Raw genomic sequence first — 16,828 nt, 5'->3', positions numbered from 1 at the left:
TTTGGACACTGATTTGAAAAATGTAATCCATTATGACGTCATTTAGATGTGGCGTCGCGTATGGTCGAAAGTCGTGTTGGGCTAAAATAGGGGATTCCCCGTAACTCGATAACGGAACATGGTAAAGAGACGAAATTGGTGTCAAAATGCGCAGAAGGGCCGCTTTCCTATACCTTCTTAAGAGGCTTCATTGCTGTATCTTTCCCGCAAAGCGAATTATATCGAAAAAACGATATTTCGCATGCACAAGGTGTTGCTATAAGTTCAAATTTTTCCGTCAGTAGAGCTGTTGCTGCAAATTTACCTTGCATTACTGCTACAAAGCTAAGAAAAGGAAAAATAATGAAAGTTGAGAGTGAGTCCCATCTGGCGAACTTGGAAAGTTCCGACGAAGACGAAACTGATCCAACTTTTTTGCTAAAACCGATCACAGATGTCAAAAGGTGGGAGTCAGTACGCAAAACTCAAGCCTCTGAAAGTGAGCAGTGAAAGTTGCATACTCGCAGACCGCCGAATGACAAGCATCCGTCAGCAATCCGATCAACTCTTGTGCTATGGAGGTGCTGAAATCGCTGCTTCACCATCGATGATATTCCGTCAACGTGAAAAAGTTCGCATGATGGCATTGCAGAAAGTTGAAGTGCAGAATGTTTTCCTTGGCCAGTTTATCGATGAGAAGCGTAGCAAGGCGGAAGCATTGATCGCAGTTAAATCTTTTTCCTCCGGTACATCTGTCACAAGTGAAATTTTGTACAATACCATCACACAAGATGCTTGCAAAAGTATTTTGCCTAATATTTATTCAGTGATGGCAGACACTACGGCTGTCAATACTGGTAAAAAGTCGGGGGTTAATAAACGTTTAGCATGCAGTAAAATCATCAGAAGGTCAATTAAAGAATGCACAAACAAATCGAATGGTCTACTGAACAGAAGGAAGTTACCAAAGGACAAAACGACGATTTTAGGGGCGATCAAATGTGCATGCTGGTGTTGGCTTGTTCTACATTTATGGATATACCACACAATTTGAAGCATCTTTTGATTTATAAACACGAAACCATATGCAACTCCAGATGGATAACGACTGCCAATGGCTATCTTCGCATGTTTGTTTTTCAATTTGACAAGCTTTCTACAGCAGACAAGTCAAAACTGATCAAGTTAGTGTCCTACAATCCTACATCGTGTCTGTTTGCGTTCCTTCATTTATAATGATTCGTTTAAAACCAAAGGCATGTGATGGACCATTTATTACTTTGTTTCAGCGAGATTTGCTTCTAGTATACCGGGACAATGAAGAAGAAGGGATTGATGTAGTTTAGAGATATATTTGTGGAGCATGGTTCTCAGTGGCTGTCTTCAGAAAACGTGACTTTGATTTTTTTTTCGGAGTCTCCATCGTTTCCCCTTGAAATTGTGTAGCCTAAATCCCTACTTCCTTTCCAGCAACAGTTGATATTCGAAATCTGTTGAAGAGCGGAGCAGCGAGATTGGGGATTTTTTTTTCACAGTTCAAAGCCAATTTGCAACATGCGTCATGTGCGCCCATGTACCTCCATCTTTCTGCAGGTCGATTGATAACAAAAATCGTTCCACTGAGCGACGAATCGGAAAGCTCAAAAATGTTATAGGAGAGCGAATTAGTGATGAAAGCAACCGCCGTGCCGATTTGCGACTTCGTGCATTTTTGTGCAACATGGAATGATAGTGCTTATTATAGTAGCGTTGTTTGCTGTTAAAGTTATTAGCCTACAACAATCAGTTAATATAGACAATAGCCAGGGATGGAGGAACCATTTTAAAGGTAGGTGGGCCCATAGGCGCAGCAGTCAATGTCAATCCAACTTCTGGGGGGCTACGCCCCCCAGACCCCCATAACATTGTTGCATTCCTAATATTTACTATCGTTTACACCAGGAGTAGGTAAACCTACGGCCCGCCGCTCCTTTACAAATTATAATAATGTGTGGCCAGGCCAGTGGTTTATTACAGTATAGTCGAATGGAAGAACAAGTAGCCTACTTTTCATTAATCATTTTAGTGGTAGCCACTTTAACAAGTCGAAATTCTGCCACTGAAATTGACTACAATGCAACCGCCAACCAATCAGAACGTGTTATAAGAGGCTACCGTCCAATTGTGACCCTTCTAGCACTCATCCAGAGAGTTAATGCTTGTTTTGAACTTTATTTGGTAATTACAGAAGAAAAAGATCAATAGCAGTGGTGAGAATCGAACACGCGTCAATGAAATGACTACTTGCTAGCCCTAACCCCTAAGCCAACCAGCTGACAAAAAATCCATCACTTAATTTGCTTTCTATAATCTTCTTTTCGCTATTTTTTTACGTCACTTAAACCGTAGCTTATGATTGGTTGGCGGTTGCATTCTAGTCAATTTCAGTGGCAGAATTTCGACTTGTTAAAGTGGCTACCCATTTTAGTAGGCCCACGCAGGGCTCCCATTCCTGGGTCTTTAAACCCAGATCTGGGTTTTTTGCTACCCATCTGGATTTTTAAGTTGTTTTTTTTTGTAAAACGTTAATATCTGGATTTTTTCTGCATTTTTAAGTTTTCTTAAATATCTATTGATTTTGCATAAAGTTATAGGAATCGCGAGGTGAATTAACCATTTTAAGTAATTATTTCGCTACTGAATATAGCTATTTAAAATAAATTTTCTCTGATTTGGAAGCTATAAGCTAGTTCCCCCATCCTGATCACAAATAAAGCATTCAGTTTCCACTTTGAGTACCGGTAATGACTTTCAGTCAAGTTCAATTGCAGTTTTACCAGGCTGCTCTGCTGAGTGAGTATCACTAGTTTTGGTTCAATTGCTAGTTTTGTGAAAGATTTGTTAATAGCAAAACAGGCATGAAAAGAGCGAGGCAAAACTGTCATACCTGAGAACCTAAAAGAAAATTGGTGAACGAAGTAATGGACGATGTTTGACTGTTTGCGATCAATGTTATGAAAAACGACTCCAAAGACAAAAAGACTTGCAGAAAATAACTGTTGTACTGTAGAATGAAATGTATTTGAATAGTCGATGGGTGGTATAAAATTTAAAGATAGCAGAAAGTGTAGTAGACATCTTGAAGCTTTTCTATGAGCTATTAGCCTATAAACATCCGGGTTTTTTTTTTTAATAAAGTCTAGGTTTTTTTCAAATTTGTGGATGGGACCACTGGGCCCACGTCTTTGATTTGCTGCGTTTCTGGTTGTAGAAACAAAGAACTCAACATAAAGCGCCATTATGATACAAAACATATCATTTTTTTCAAGTTAATGGGTCAAACAAGGAACGGCAAAGTTAATCTACTCAAAAAAAGCTTTAAAACAGCAAATTTCTCTGTTACAAAAGAAAGGAAAACCAATGAATCAGAAAATTCTTTTGCTAGCTAGCCTACAAGGAATAGCTACAATGAGTGGTAGCCTAAAAGACAAGAAATCGTATGGTGATGGAGAATTTGGGAAAAGGTGTAAGATGGATGTTATTGAAAACATATGTCCAGAGAAAAAACAAACAAACTACTTTTCAGATATAGGCATAAGTCTTTCAACAAGAACCGTAACTCGACGAAAAGAAGAGATATAGGAGAACGTAACATCTAGCAAAAAGTTATTGTCTACAGTTCTTCGCAATGGGAATAGATGAGAGCACAGACACGACAGATAAGCCTACAGCTGAGCTGGCAGTATTTGTGCGTGCAGTAAGCTAAGATTTTGATGTTTAAGAATTTGTTCAGCTGATTCCCGTCAAGGATATTAGCCTAATAGCTGATATTCTGAAGGCATTAGGCTACGTCAACGCCTTGAAATCATGCTTCTAAATCTATCAAAACTAGTATTAATAGGCTACGGCCCGCCAAGACCATGTAAAGTTTGGCTTTGGCCCGCTGTTAGAAAAAGGTTGCCGACCCCTGGTTTACACATTGCGTTTCACATTTTCCATTTTTGGGCCGGATTTGGTCAAAAAAAATTACAAAATTGTTGAATTGCTCTATAATAATCATTCGCTATCTCCGCTTGCAGCAGATTGCGCATCAACATGGGTTACTTGATAAGGTGTCATCTGCAAACATATTGTGTAATTGTGCGCCGCTGAAAACATTCACGTGCTTCCGTTTAGTAGCACGTGAATGTTTTCAGCGGCGCACAATTACAAGCATTTTATCGCTTGGTCGAAAATCGTAGGGAGAGTTTTTTTTGCTTCTACAAACATAACTATAGTTTCAGGGCGGATTTATTTTAACTGAAATCCAAGTTGCTGAACCAGACTCAGCATCTACTCCACTCCAGAACTTTTTGAAAAATTGAACTCCGAATCCAATTTATTTCTTTAAAATCGTGCAAACTGCGGGTGTCTCCGACTCCACTCCATGCTTAATAATTCTACATGGATTGTATTTTTAAATGTAATTTTAAATTACCTTTTCTGAGGCTGGCAACTCTGCGTTGTCTGCTGGCTAAACTTTGAAACTGAACGCTTGGCTTGGTTTCAGCGTTGCCAACCTTGCGGTTTTTCTTTAAATTTGGGCTTGTTTTTTTTTGCGTTTGCAGATTGTTTGTTTTGGTCTTATTTTTTTCCGGTTTAAATTTTTTTTAACTTGTTTTTGATACTGAAATGAAGAGTTTTATTTTGTGGCAGTTAACATTGCATCCTTTTTCTAAGATAAATATTGCGTACAATGGCGTAAATAAGTGTCATTTTTGAAATATACGTGATGCATGGACTTCTAAAATTGCGTTTAAAATTTTTAATTGTCAAACTGCGTGCTTGAGTTTGATTGGTATTAGTTCCATATAAGGCTTGTTTTTAGGCCTGTTATAAGTTTATTTTTTGATTTACTTACCTGCTTCAAAAAACATAACCTGGTATCACTGCTTGGTTTGGTTACCGGTACGGTTTTTCGTCTCAACTTAAATCCAAAGAAAAGCATCATGAAAAATGTGTTGCTAGATGAATTATTTTGCCAAATTTTTTAAACTTTTAAACATTTTATCGGAAATGAAATTGCAATTACATAAATTTGGCATATTTAAGACCTTTTAGACCACACTCCATTTCTTGTGTGTGCAAGTGTGGAGTGAAATTTCACACGATGTAAAAGATTTACCGTTCCATTGCTTTAAAAAAAATCTCAAAAACCAACTGTTACATGAATATACATGCGTACCTTAAGTGCTCAATACAAAGGATAACTTACCTTTACAGTAGGCCTATATCATCATATCGTAAGTTAGGCTACTTATTAATATTTGTTCTCTACAGTTATTAGTATCAAATTGCCCTGTTTTTGTATGCTTCACATAAAAATTGTTGCAATTCGGTGGTGGTTTCCACGTTTTTCCTCGTTATTTCAGGAAAACTTTCGCAAGTGCTGTAGCCTATTATAGCACACAATCACTAATTATTGGTGGTTGGTCAATTCTTGGTCGTTGCTCGTTGGTTTGAATCTTCATCCTCGGCTTACTCAGTCTGAGAATGCAGATTCAAACCAACAGTAGTTGTTTTTCAATCTCAGTGGCGAACTCTTTTTATTCAATGAAGTAGTGTGCCTGCCTCTGCACACTAGTGTGTATGAATGTGTAGTTAGATTTAATGTGATGGGGTGGTGGCTGACTAGATGACTGCTTATGGTCTTTCGCTACCATCCTGATTGCGCCATAATCTAACCAACAGTTGTACAATGCATTGTTTTGACAATTACATTTTACTCTGATTATTTGTTAATATATGGCGCTGTTAAAACAAAATAAATTGACTTGACTTGACTTGACTTGACTTTTAGTAAATCAAAGGTTGTAGAATTAATGACCCTTGCTCAGCATTACACCTTGGAGAGATAAAATCAGGATAATAAGCAGAAAAAATAGTAAAACTTTGGAGAACTACAGGGAAATTTATTTATGGGAATCTGGTTGCTGGCAACACTGTTCAATGCGATGTTGAGTCCTTGTCAAACCGGAAAAGACTAGAACATCACACGCCCAGGGCAAAAGAGAAAATTGAATTGAGTCCTGTCTTCTGTGTTGCCAGATTGGGCTACTTGTCGCAAATTGGGCTACTTTCCATATGTGATTTGCGACAAAAAATTGAGCTTGGCGACTTGCGACTTTTTGGGCTACTTTTAAATTTAGATTGGCGACAATATTACAAGATTGCGACTTTTTTACATCGGAAATTTCTTACTAAAGTAAGTTTCGCTTGCAGTCTACTGACAATTTATTTGTAGTTTACAAATTTTACAGCGCATTCTCATGTTTCCAAGACGTAGCAAGGGACATGGTTGAGTGAGTTTCTAGTCATTCTAGCGTTACGTTATCTCCGTTCTATGTCTTTACAGTTTACTCTTACTGTAGAAGTCAGAACGCAGAAGTGCTTGAAAAGTAGTGTGCTGAAAAAGTGGTGAGAATCTAATCTGTACCCGATAGAGCCTGATGTGAACGTGCCTTACTGTACCGGTAACTCTGTTGCTATTTAGCAGAGTAATTTGTGCAATTTCACTGGGTTTGTTAAGCTGATTTTTCATATGTGTGTTTTTTAGCTGTACATTCAAGAGCATTTGACGGCTTGTATGTTATTAATTAACATTTTTTTTCAGGTTCTTCCACTGACTGGCATGCAGTTTTTACATAGTTTACTAATCAATGTAGTAATAATTGGAATAAGAATGAATGGCTTGATGAAAATGTATGTTTGTTAAATTTGTGTAATGATGATTGTACACCTTGTCCTTCAGTGAAAAAAAACCAACACATGACAAAACTGAGGCTAAGCAGTTCTGTTATGAAGTATGCCTAACAGAGACATCCAAAAGTGTGACAGTGTTAGAACGCCTCACGGGGGTCTGGGGAGCGAAGCCCCCCAGAAGTTGGAAAACATAGTTCCCGCGACCCCTGCTATAAATTGGGCTACTTTGGGAGCAAATTTGCTACTTTTTTGGCTACTTTTTTTTTCAAAATCTGGCAACTTTGCCTGTCTTTGTCATGAGTTACCAAGGGGGGTGGGGGGGCACTTATATACCAGTCCCAGGTATAACCTGTCCCCTCCCACCCCCCATGGTAACTCATGACAAAGACAGGACTCAATTCAATTTTCTCTTTCGCCCTGGGCGTGGGATGTTCTAGTCAGCGCTTCCACTTTGGTGGTAATTACCACAATTGTGGTATTTTCATCATGCTTGTGGTAAAAATGTGGTAATGATAAATTTGTGGTAAAAATGTGGCAATATGGAAATTTTGTGTGGAAATGTTGCCAAAATGTGAAATTTATAAATTTTGAAAATTTGACATAAAATACTATCAATAAGTAAGAGCATTTAAACTGTTGTCTTCCGAAATCGAACAGATATGCAAAAACTACTTATAACAGCATGCGACTAGCATGTTCCGCTGTTTTCGGTTTGATTTTGGAATGCGTCCTGACTTTTGTGTTTGAACGTAGGCCGTAGGGTGACCAACTGACCATGTGATCATATTCATAGCCAATATGTCTTTTAGATTCTAGCTGCGGTGTCAAGTACAGTACTTTGCTTTCTTATTTCGGACGTTTTAATAACTGTTAATAAACTGAGTAGGCCTAGTTGTTTTAGACCTTATTTTACACTATAAAGTGTAAATATAGCCAAGTAATATCGTTGCCAGATAAGGAATTCTGTCCTAATCTGAGAAAAATTTAAAGCTGCTGAAAATAAAAATTTGCACTTTGGAATTTTATATTGGTTCTGGGTAAAGATCAAAACCCTAACCTTATAACTAGGGCCCGCAAAAGCCAATAAAGTCAAAATTTTTTAAGGACTTCGTCTGTCTACGAATCAAAGAATAAAGTTGTTTTCAGCACCTGGGGGACTGTTTCTAAGAAGTTTATAGGTCAAAATAAAGTCAAAATTGACAATAAAGTCAAATTTTTTAATAAGGTCAAAATTTGTCAAATTATGGTTTTTGACAAACTTTTTGTGTTTCTTGAGAGTAATTTTTGTCAAAATCTTCGTAGAAGAATTGTAAATCAGGAACTGCGACACAGTTAAGCCATATTAACCCATAAAAGCAGGAAATATGTCACAATGCCCACTTGGATCAGCAGTAACTTTTATCGCAAATTGTCCATTGTTTATTCATTGTTACGTATTTAAATAATTTTTATAAAACACTTCCTCTTCACAAACGTCCGTGGTCTTTTCGAAGATCAACAGTTTGGGTTTTAGGAATAGCTTAATGACATTCTGTAATACAAAAATGCCTGAGCAAGCTAAATCGTCTTCAGCAAAGGTTAGACAGATTTGTCGAGATTTTCCTGATGAATTTAATGCAACTCTCGGGGGTGATGTAAGGTGCAATTTTTGTGAGTTCATAGTGAAGTGTGATAAAAAGGATTTTGTTGAAAGCCACAGAAAAAGTAAACGCCATCAAGCTGGATTGGAGCGACAACAAGCATCGCAATCAAGGCAAACTTTTATTGTACAAGCCCCTTTTTATTGAACACGTTTGGGTCTGAAATCGACAAACTATTATGTTTGGGTAACTGGTATCGATTCAAGAAAGAACTGTGCTTTTTACAAATAAGCAATTTCATTAGGTCAAAATTTGATAAAAATAAAGTCAAAAAAAAATTTTTTTAGGTCAAAATAAAAAGGGCCCTAGTTATAACTAAGTCTAACCCTTACTAACTTTAATCCTAACTCTGGCAATACCTGATTGTAACTATGGCAACAAGTGGGTAAAAATAGCCACTTTGTTATGTAAAAGTAAGTCGAAATGCGGTTAAAATCGGGTAGAAAATCACAGTAAAAAATGTGGTAATCTGAGGACAAATGTGGTAATACAAGTGGTAATCTAGCTTTGTAAAAGTGGAAGCACTGGTTCTAGTAGTTACCTGTCAATTGTCAAACCAGTCAGCAAAAAAGGCTGTTGTCACTTGTCAGTATTTAGTTCAGAATTTTTTTGACCATCACAATGAAAATAATACGTAGCAGAAGCTTTTCTTTATTATATTTTATCTCTAAAGTGTAGTGCAAACAGTGGATGTCATGAGCGATGAGAGTTAACTAAAAAATTTTAGGTATGACAAATTAGGGGCAAGGATAAACAAGTCATCTATGACAATTGAGTGATTTTTGTGCAGTGATGTTTTAGATTCAAGCAATTTCTGTATGAAATGGGATATAAGGCGTTCAAAGATGGGAAGAATGTTATGTGCATATACACAGAAAAAAGGACATTCAGAAAAACATTTCAGCAAGTTCACCTAGATTAGGACCCAACATTCAAGAATAGGCAACTCAGGTGATTAGCTATCACGGTCGATGACTGTGGTAAGTTCCTGATATTGTCCAATTATCCAAAATTTGATTTTATAAAACAGACTCACTCGTATTTTCCATACACTTGTGCAAGTATGCTGTAATGCTTTCAGATTTTGCGGTGCGGTGCGGGCACAGTGGGACATTTTCAGAATTTTTGCGGTGCAGTGTGCGGGCAGCGGGCAAATTTTTCCTGCCCGTGCCATCACTAACAAAGAGATGTATGTCCGATTCTTCTGTTTATTTAGAGAATTTTGTATTTTATTCCACAATATCGTTTCTTCTGCATTCTTGCATTTTATCCAGTGTTTACCTTTGAGTGCCTTCCCAGATGGCAAAATCCATCATTTTTACATTGATTCAACGTCTGCAGATGTTGAATCAATGAAAAAATGACGAATTTTGTTGTCTAGTTTTGTTCAAAATAAGTGTTTTACATCAAAACAACATTTTTCATGATTAACAATAGAGGTTAATGAGATAAAGTCTCAGCGAAAACGTGTCAACGAAAAAAAGACAGTTGCCAAATAACGTTTGACATAAAAGATTAAGTTAACACCTAAGTGGCAGTTTAGAATAAACCTGGGTTTCGGCGTTACATGACCTGGAATTTCTTTTGTTACTTCCTTTGTTAGAAGTTATGAATATAGAACGTACCATATCACTAGGGGTGTTTCCGGTGTCATAAATATGGTTTAAGATCTCAGTAGTTAGGTCTAAACCCCACTCATCTATAGCTTCGATAATTTCAACTATAAAAGAAACGATATTGTGGAATAAAATACAACATTCTCTAAATAAACAGAAGGCGTCGTTGGATTTGGAATTTTGTAATAGTTAAGGATTCTAATATATTGCATACAGATTACAGACGTTGACGTTGGGTACATGTCGATTTTATGTGAGCAAACATTTCAATTTAATAGTTCAAACATTTTGCACTAAATTTCATTTCAATTTATTTGTCGGAATGCACAAGAAACGATATTGTGGAATAAAATACAAAATAGAATTCAAAACTGTAGCCGAATAGGGAACTAGCCGAATCAGACTAGCCGAATAGTAGCAGACCCAGAAGAAAGCTATCACTGGTTGGTTCTGTACTTAGGCTAGGAGCTATTGCCCCAAGTACAGAAATTTGGAAACAGGAAGTTGAGGTGATTTGATTATTTTTTACTGTAGCCTATAGGTATTCCTGTTAAGTGATTTCACATGTAATTATAAAACTAGCAAGATTGATCGTTATTGTGTATAATAAAGAAAGATATCTAGACTAGTGGTTCCAAAGTTTTTTTTGTGCTGTGCACTTATCAGAATTTGCTAAACTCCTGTCCTAATTAGCACAAAAGAAAAGTACCTCCACCACAGCTTGACATTGAACAGAATCAGGATGTGTGGTATGCTCATATTTAGGGGCCCTCATCATATACTGTCAATAGTTCAGTTGGTTGAGCTTTCAGTTTTATGAACAAAGAATCTACAAAATGCAGGGTGTGCGCTTGAGCAATGCACTTTAAGGACAACTCTCCAATCTTCATCTAGTCACTGGAATAATTTACAGTCAAAAACTTTAAGAGGATACTATTTAAAGCCTCTAAGTATGCAAAATTGCCAGGATTAAGTCTCCAAACAGCCTTTTCAATCCTTTACACAGCCAGAGGGTAAAGATGAACCATTCCACAAATAAAAATCTATGGATCATTTATAAGTGAGCTGCCCCTTGATATAGCTCCGAATCAACATTGTTTCAGCTACCATGTTGAACCAGTGGAACATGTGTAGGTACAAGGAGGTTCTGACTTCATGCCAACTTTCAGTCACTAGCCTACAATGATTGCATTTTAACTTAATTCCTTGCTCAGTTTTTGAGGACGGTACTTCAAAAACCACATTTTACTCATTAGCATCGAACCTAAGCTACTATTGTTGTAATTAGCTGTGCTACTTGTTTTTGTTGAGGTTAAATCTTTTCCAATGTGATTCCAATTGGGTACTTTCATACGGTAGCCTACTAACCTTTTAGACTTGCTGTAAAGTCTTTGACTTTTGAATTGTGGTGCATTATGTTTTAGTCCAGTTTAGTCTACTTATCTTTATTCCAGCTTTTAGGTTGGCATCTTGCTTTGAAAGTAAAGATTTAAAAAATTTCAACATTAGATCTTTAATTTTTTTGTTCTTTTGTTAAACTTTCACCAGTGATAGCTTACACTTATTGTAAGAAGATTCACAGTTGATGGCTTAATAAAGGCCATGAATCAAAACCACACACCGGTCTTAAGCCGTGATACCTCATTAAAAGATGCCAGCAGCAGCAGAACAATTTCACCGAATGCGTTGGATGACAGTGAGTCGAAAAGCACTTACTTGAGCGTTCTGTTTTGTGACCAAAAGTTGGGAGCTGCCTATTACGAAACAGACACAGCTCTGATTCACATGCTACTAGAAACAATTGAAGGACCACCGTTTAATTTAATCTGCAGTCTGATTGAAGAGCTACAACCAGCTTCCATCATCACGAGTGCTAAACAAACTTTGGATTTTCTAGACTCTTTTCAAAGCTCTTTCGATGTTGCCACTGATCAAAGTATGCAAGGTTCCAACGTTTCAAACAACTCAGCTTCATCACCTGATAAAAACGATAAGACATATCCATTTTCTCTGGAAATGTTGTCTAGTGTTGAGTTCCGCTTTGAAGCAAGTAAGCTTAGATTGTTAGCCGTTGATCTTCCTGGAATTCCCGATCATTTCTCTGACATGGAGCGCATGCTTCATATGTCATCCTTGATCCCTTTTGAATGTGTTACATCAGTCCGTGCAGCAGGTGGTTTGCTTCGGTATTTGGAAAAGAAAAGAGTGGGTGTAATGTTGGAAAATGAAGCTATGCAAACGCCAATTTTTGGCTTTCAGACTTTTACTTTCAAAAACGTAATGCATATTGACAAGGCATCATATGCTGCTCTTCAGATATTTCAAACAGTCAGCCACCCTTCAGCATACAAATCTAGCTCAAAGGAAGGTTTGAGTCTCTTTGGCATTCTGAATCGTACCACAACGCGACACGGGCAAAAGTTGTTGCGAACCTGGTTTCACCGCCCTACTTTGGATAAGTCAGTTTTGAAGCGTCGTCTGGATGTTATTTCGTTTCTTATTGATCCTCGGAGAGATGAAATTGCCAATGCTTTGAAGAATCATCTCAAGCAAGTCAAAAATGTCACACGCATGATTTCTAAGATGAAAACCTCAAAACTTAGCGTTCCAGATTGGATTGGGGTTTGGCAAACTTGTCAAAGTGCTTTAGGCATTGCTGATATTTGCCGCAACGTGTCAGTTTTGCCTCATCAACAATCCAGATTTCCATTATTTGAAGACATAGTGAGATACTTTGCTACCGATTTGGTAGGTATTATGACAATGATAGCTAACTGTATGGACATGAAAGCGAGTAAGCAAGAAAGCCATTTTGTTGTTGTTTCTGGTGTGTCCAGGGTGGTCGATGAAATGAAAAGCATGTATGCCAAACTTCCTTTGGTTCTTGGTACAGTTGCTCAACAAGAGTTGGAAAACTACAAGGAGTTCTTATCAGCCTGTCAGATTGTTTACATGCGACGGATCGGCTACTTGTTGTTTGTAGAAAAGGATTCTATTTTGAAAGATCCTCATCCAGAAGATAACCTTGAGATGAAATTCATCGCGTCCACAGATGGGACTGTATTTTACAAAACTCCTGCTACCGAAAAGTTAGATCTTGAATTCGGAGATATTTTGGAAAATATTGCTTATCACGAGATGGAGGTAATGAGTCAACTTCAGAGCATGATCATCAAGCATTCTGTTGTATTTGTGAAAGTTATGCAATACACAGCTGAATTGGACTGTTTGCTTTCATTTGCCATCGCTGCAAAAGAATACAGGTACATCCGACCGGAGTTGACAGATTGCCCTGAAATAAAAGTGATTGGAAGTAGGCATCCATTGCAAGAGCATGCTGTTTCTCTGTTCGTTCCCAATGACATCATTTTTAGTCCGGTAAAAGGATTAATTAGTATTTTAACCGGGCCTAACGCAAGTGGAAAAAGTGTTTACTTGAAACAGGTAGGTTTGATTGTGTACATGGCTCATATAGGCAGCTTTGTTCCGGCTGAAAACGCGTCCATCGGTCTGCTATCAAGTATCTACACCATTATAAGAAGCCCGGAATCACTCTCCATGCGTTTGTCTACATTTGCCAATGATTTGAATTACATTTCTTCCGCTACCCAAAAAGCAAACAGTCATAGCTTAGTGCTGGTGGATGAGTTTGGTAAAGGTACAGCCACTTTAGATGGTGTGTCTTTGCTTGCGTCATGTTTAACGCATATGCTGGAGAAAAAAGAAGTCCCACTGGTTTTGTGTGCAACCCATTTTCATTGCCTAGCCCGACAAAGTCTTCTGCCTCCATCTCCTATGGTCAGGTTCCAAGTTATGGACACAATCACCTCATCAAACACAGACACAGTTTATCTGTACCAGCTGGTTGACGGAGTGAGTGGAAAAAGTTATGCATCCTCAGTGGCTCGCACAGCTGGGATTCCAACTGAAATTGTCACTCGTGGCCAGGAAGTTAGCGAAATCATCAGATGCAATGCTCCTGTCCGCAGATTCAACAGAACTTCCGCAATTTCGTATCAGAACCGTTGCAACAAACTTGCAGATCATGTTCAAAAATTTTACTCCACTGATTGTGGCTCAGTTCGGCAACTGGTACAAGACATACAGGTTATAATGGATGAGCAAAAAAGGTATAGTAGTAGCTGATAAACCTTGAGACAGTTTGCAGACTCTTCGCGTTTGCCAAAAGTTGTGTTTGTGTGAACCAGGTATAAGCCGCACGATAGCCAGCTATGCGGTAACTGAAGTTCTGATTTTAATTCGTACTTTGTGAATACTAATACTGTACTTCGTCAGTGTATCAAATGTAATATTCCAAGACTAATGGCCTATGGGATTTCATAATAAGTCATGAACTTTATGCGTTTTATCGAGCTAGCGGATGTTTATTGAATGAGTTGCTGTTGAATTTGAAATCTTCCACGTCGTTTTACAATAGATCAGTTGACCTCGTGACGTCAAAAGTGATGTCATCATTTCTTGTATATTCATAATTTATGAAAATTCTGCAGTTATATCTTCCCAGATAGCAAAATCCCTCATTTTTACATTCATTCAATGTCTGCAGACGGTAAATCAATGTAAACAGACGTTGAATAAATGTAAAAATGACAGATTTTGTTGTCTGGGTTGAAACAGAATGACGTTGCTAGGTTTGCTGCACTTGAAAGTTGGACAAATGTAAGTTATTACCACACGTTATTGTCTTAAGAATTTATTTGATGTTTCATTAAATATTTTTCAAATTCCGTTTATTTCTTCTTTCTCTGTTTAGGCTACAGATTTACATTGCTGTTACACTTGTAGGTTGCGGACGTTATTAACAACAACTAATTCGTCTGATGTTCCTTCCCCTCTTAGGATGTTATCAGTTTGCACAGTTCTGATATAAACTTCAGCTTTGTTTAGAACATCATCGAGTGAAAAATTTAAGTTCGTCAAACATTGACGCCTGACTTCAGGGTGTGGGGTGTTTAACACAATAACATCTTTATTTTAATCTGCTCGTCAACATAACTGAGATCAGTGGCGTCTCGTGCCATGGAGCTGCAGGGCTGCAGCCCCACCTGTAAGAAAGAGAGGAGGGAAATATGTTTTCTTTGTTTATCCGACGCGGTTACTTTTTCACTTAAGAATTGCGGATCGAAAATTAAAATATTAAAATTTCGTTTGGCAACACCGATTTTGGGCAAATTGCTGGTAACGACTAGAACATCACACAACTAAGGCGAAAGAGAAAATTGAAAAAAAAACTATTAGGGAAATAATTAAAACATCGCACTCTTGAGTTTTTTGGCGCTAAAAGTAGGCCTAACTACTTTCAATTCTCCCATTTTCGCAAACCATCATTTCTCCCGGTTAGTTTTCTTTTTTCAATTTTCTCTTTCGCCTTAGTTGTGTGATGTTCTAGTCGTTTCCCAAATTGCTTTGCAGCCCGAGATTCTGGATTTCAAGCGCTCTGATTAGCTAAAAATTATCCTTGAAGCTCCACCTCTTTTGGTATTTTACAGCAATTTTTGAATCTGTTTAGGCTGCATGGAAAACAGCCCTACCTAACCGAATAACTTTTTAAGGTTAGTTTTTATTTCGCAGAGTAGCGATGAGCTATGAATGTAAAAGTGTTAGCTGTAGAATTAGGGTATTCAAAGGTAAGCACTTTCACAGCAAAGTTTCAGTAACTGTCAAGAAGCCTCGAGCCAATCAGAAGCTACGTTGTCCGTGAACCGCCAATCAATCAGAACATATTATAAGAGGCTACCGTCCAATTGTGACCCTTCTAGCACTCATCCAGAGAGTTAATGCTTGTTTTGAACTTTATTTGGTAATTACAGGAGAAAAAGATCAATAGCAGTGGTGGGAATCGAACCCGCGTGAATGAAATGACTACTTTCTAGCCCTAACCCCTAAGCCAACCAGCTGACAAAAAATTTATCACTTAGTTTGCTTTCTATCATCTTCTTTTCACCATTTTTTACGTCACTTAAACCGTAGCTTCTGATTGGCTCGAGGTTTCTTGACAGTTACTGAAACTTTGCTGTTAAAGTGCTTACCGTATTCAAAAGGTTACCTTATAGGAAGTGCTAGGGCGTCTCAAAATCACTTGAACCTTGTATGCAACTGCTAGGCTAGTCAAGACTAAGCTCAATACTAGTAAAGTTTGTCTCCAAAGCAATAGGCCTACTGTTGTTTTTTTTTTATTACCGGTACAGCTTAGAAATACATCAACTTTTCAACAAAGTTTAAATGCATTTTTTCAAAATTTGGGGTAAAAACATGCTGAAAACGCACCAAATTTAATGCGATTTTTCAAATTTTTTTGGGGGGAGTCCCCCCGCGAAGTCGTTGGCAGCCCCACTGCTCACAAACAGCACCAGTCGCCACTGGCTGAGATGATTGCACTGCTCACTTTTGCATGGAAACTCACAATTTTGAGCAAGCCCTCGTAAAATTGCTATTCAATGTTTATAAGACTTTCTATTATTCAATGTTTATAAGACTGACCGACTGACAAGATTCTCAACCAAGCTTTACGTCTCGGGGCCAACCCAGGATAACAAACATGCTTTCTTGTCATCAGTTGTAACATTGTAAATGTCCATGTGATGCAAACATCATTGCAAATACTCTTTCCTTGTTGTTGAAACCAGGGATATCTATAACTACGGGATTGGAAACTCTGGGGAACTGAAAACCATTTTATACACCAGTAGGGTCACTTGTTTGTGCGTGGCTGTGATAAATATTCACATAAATTGACCTCAAAGGGAAGCAAGTACTACTAGTAGGCTAAACCAGGGGTCACCAACCTTTTTTGCATGCGGGCCATTTTGGCACTAAGGAGAGCTGTGGCGGGCCGCACTAATAAAATTTTAG

The 16,828-nt window shown here is 37.9% G+C and overlaps 1 protein-coding gene across 1 annotated transcript; it reads left to right on the top strand.

Moving 5' to 3' along the window:
• Positions 1-11,443: 11,443 nt before the first annotated feature.
• On the top strand, positions 11,444-14,648 carry LOC145773403 (mutS protein homolog 5-like). The gene has a single exon (XM_082584801.1). It carries the CDS (start codon positions 11,558-11,560, stop codon positions 14,099-14,101), a length of 2,544 nt encoding a protein of 847 aa, XP_082440927.1. The 5' UTR covers positions 11,444-11,557; the 3' UTR covers positions 14,102-14,648.
• Positions 14,649-16,828: the final 2,180 nt, after the last annotated feature.

This window comes from Aplidium turbinatum, chromosome 1 (assembly GCF_918807975.1).
Source record: "Aplidium turbinatum chromosome 1, kaAplTurb1.1, whole genome shotgun sequence".
Lineage (NCBI taxonomy): Eukaryota > Metazoa > Chordata > Ascidiacea > Aplousobranchia > Polyclinidae > Aplidium > Aplidium turbinatum.
The sequence above is the reverse complement of the archived record's forward strand: the minus strand, read 5'-3'. Positions and strand labels throughout refer to the sequence as shown.

Excerpts from the sequence above, each read along its gene's own strand:
- LOC145773403 (XM_082584801.1), top strand. The coding sequence starts at position 11,558 with ATGAATCAAAACCACACACCGGTCTTAAGCCGTGATACCTCATTAAAA.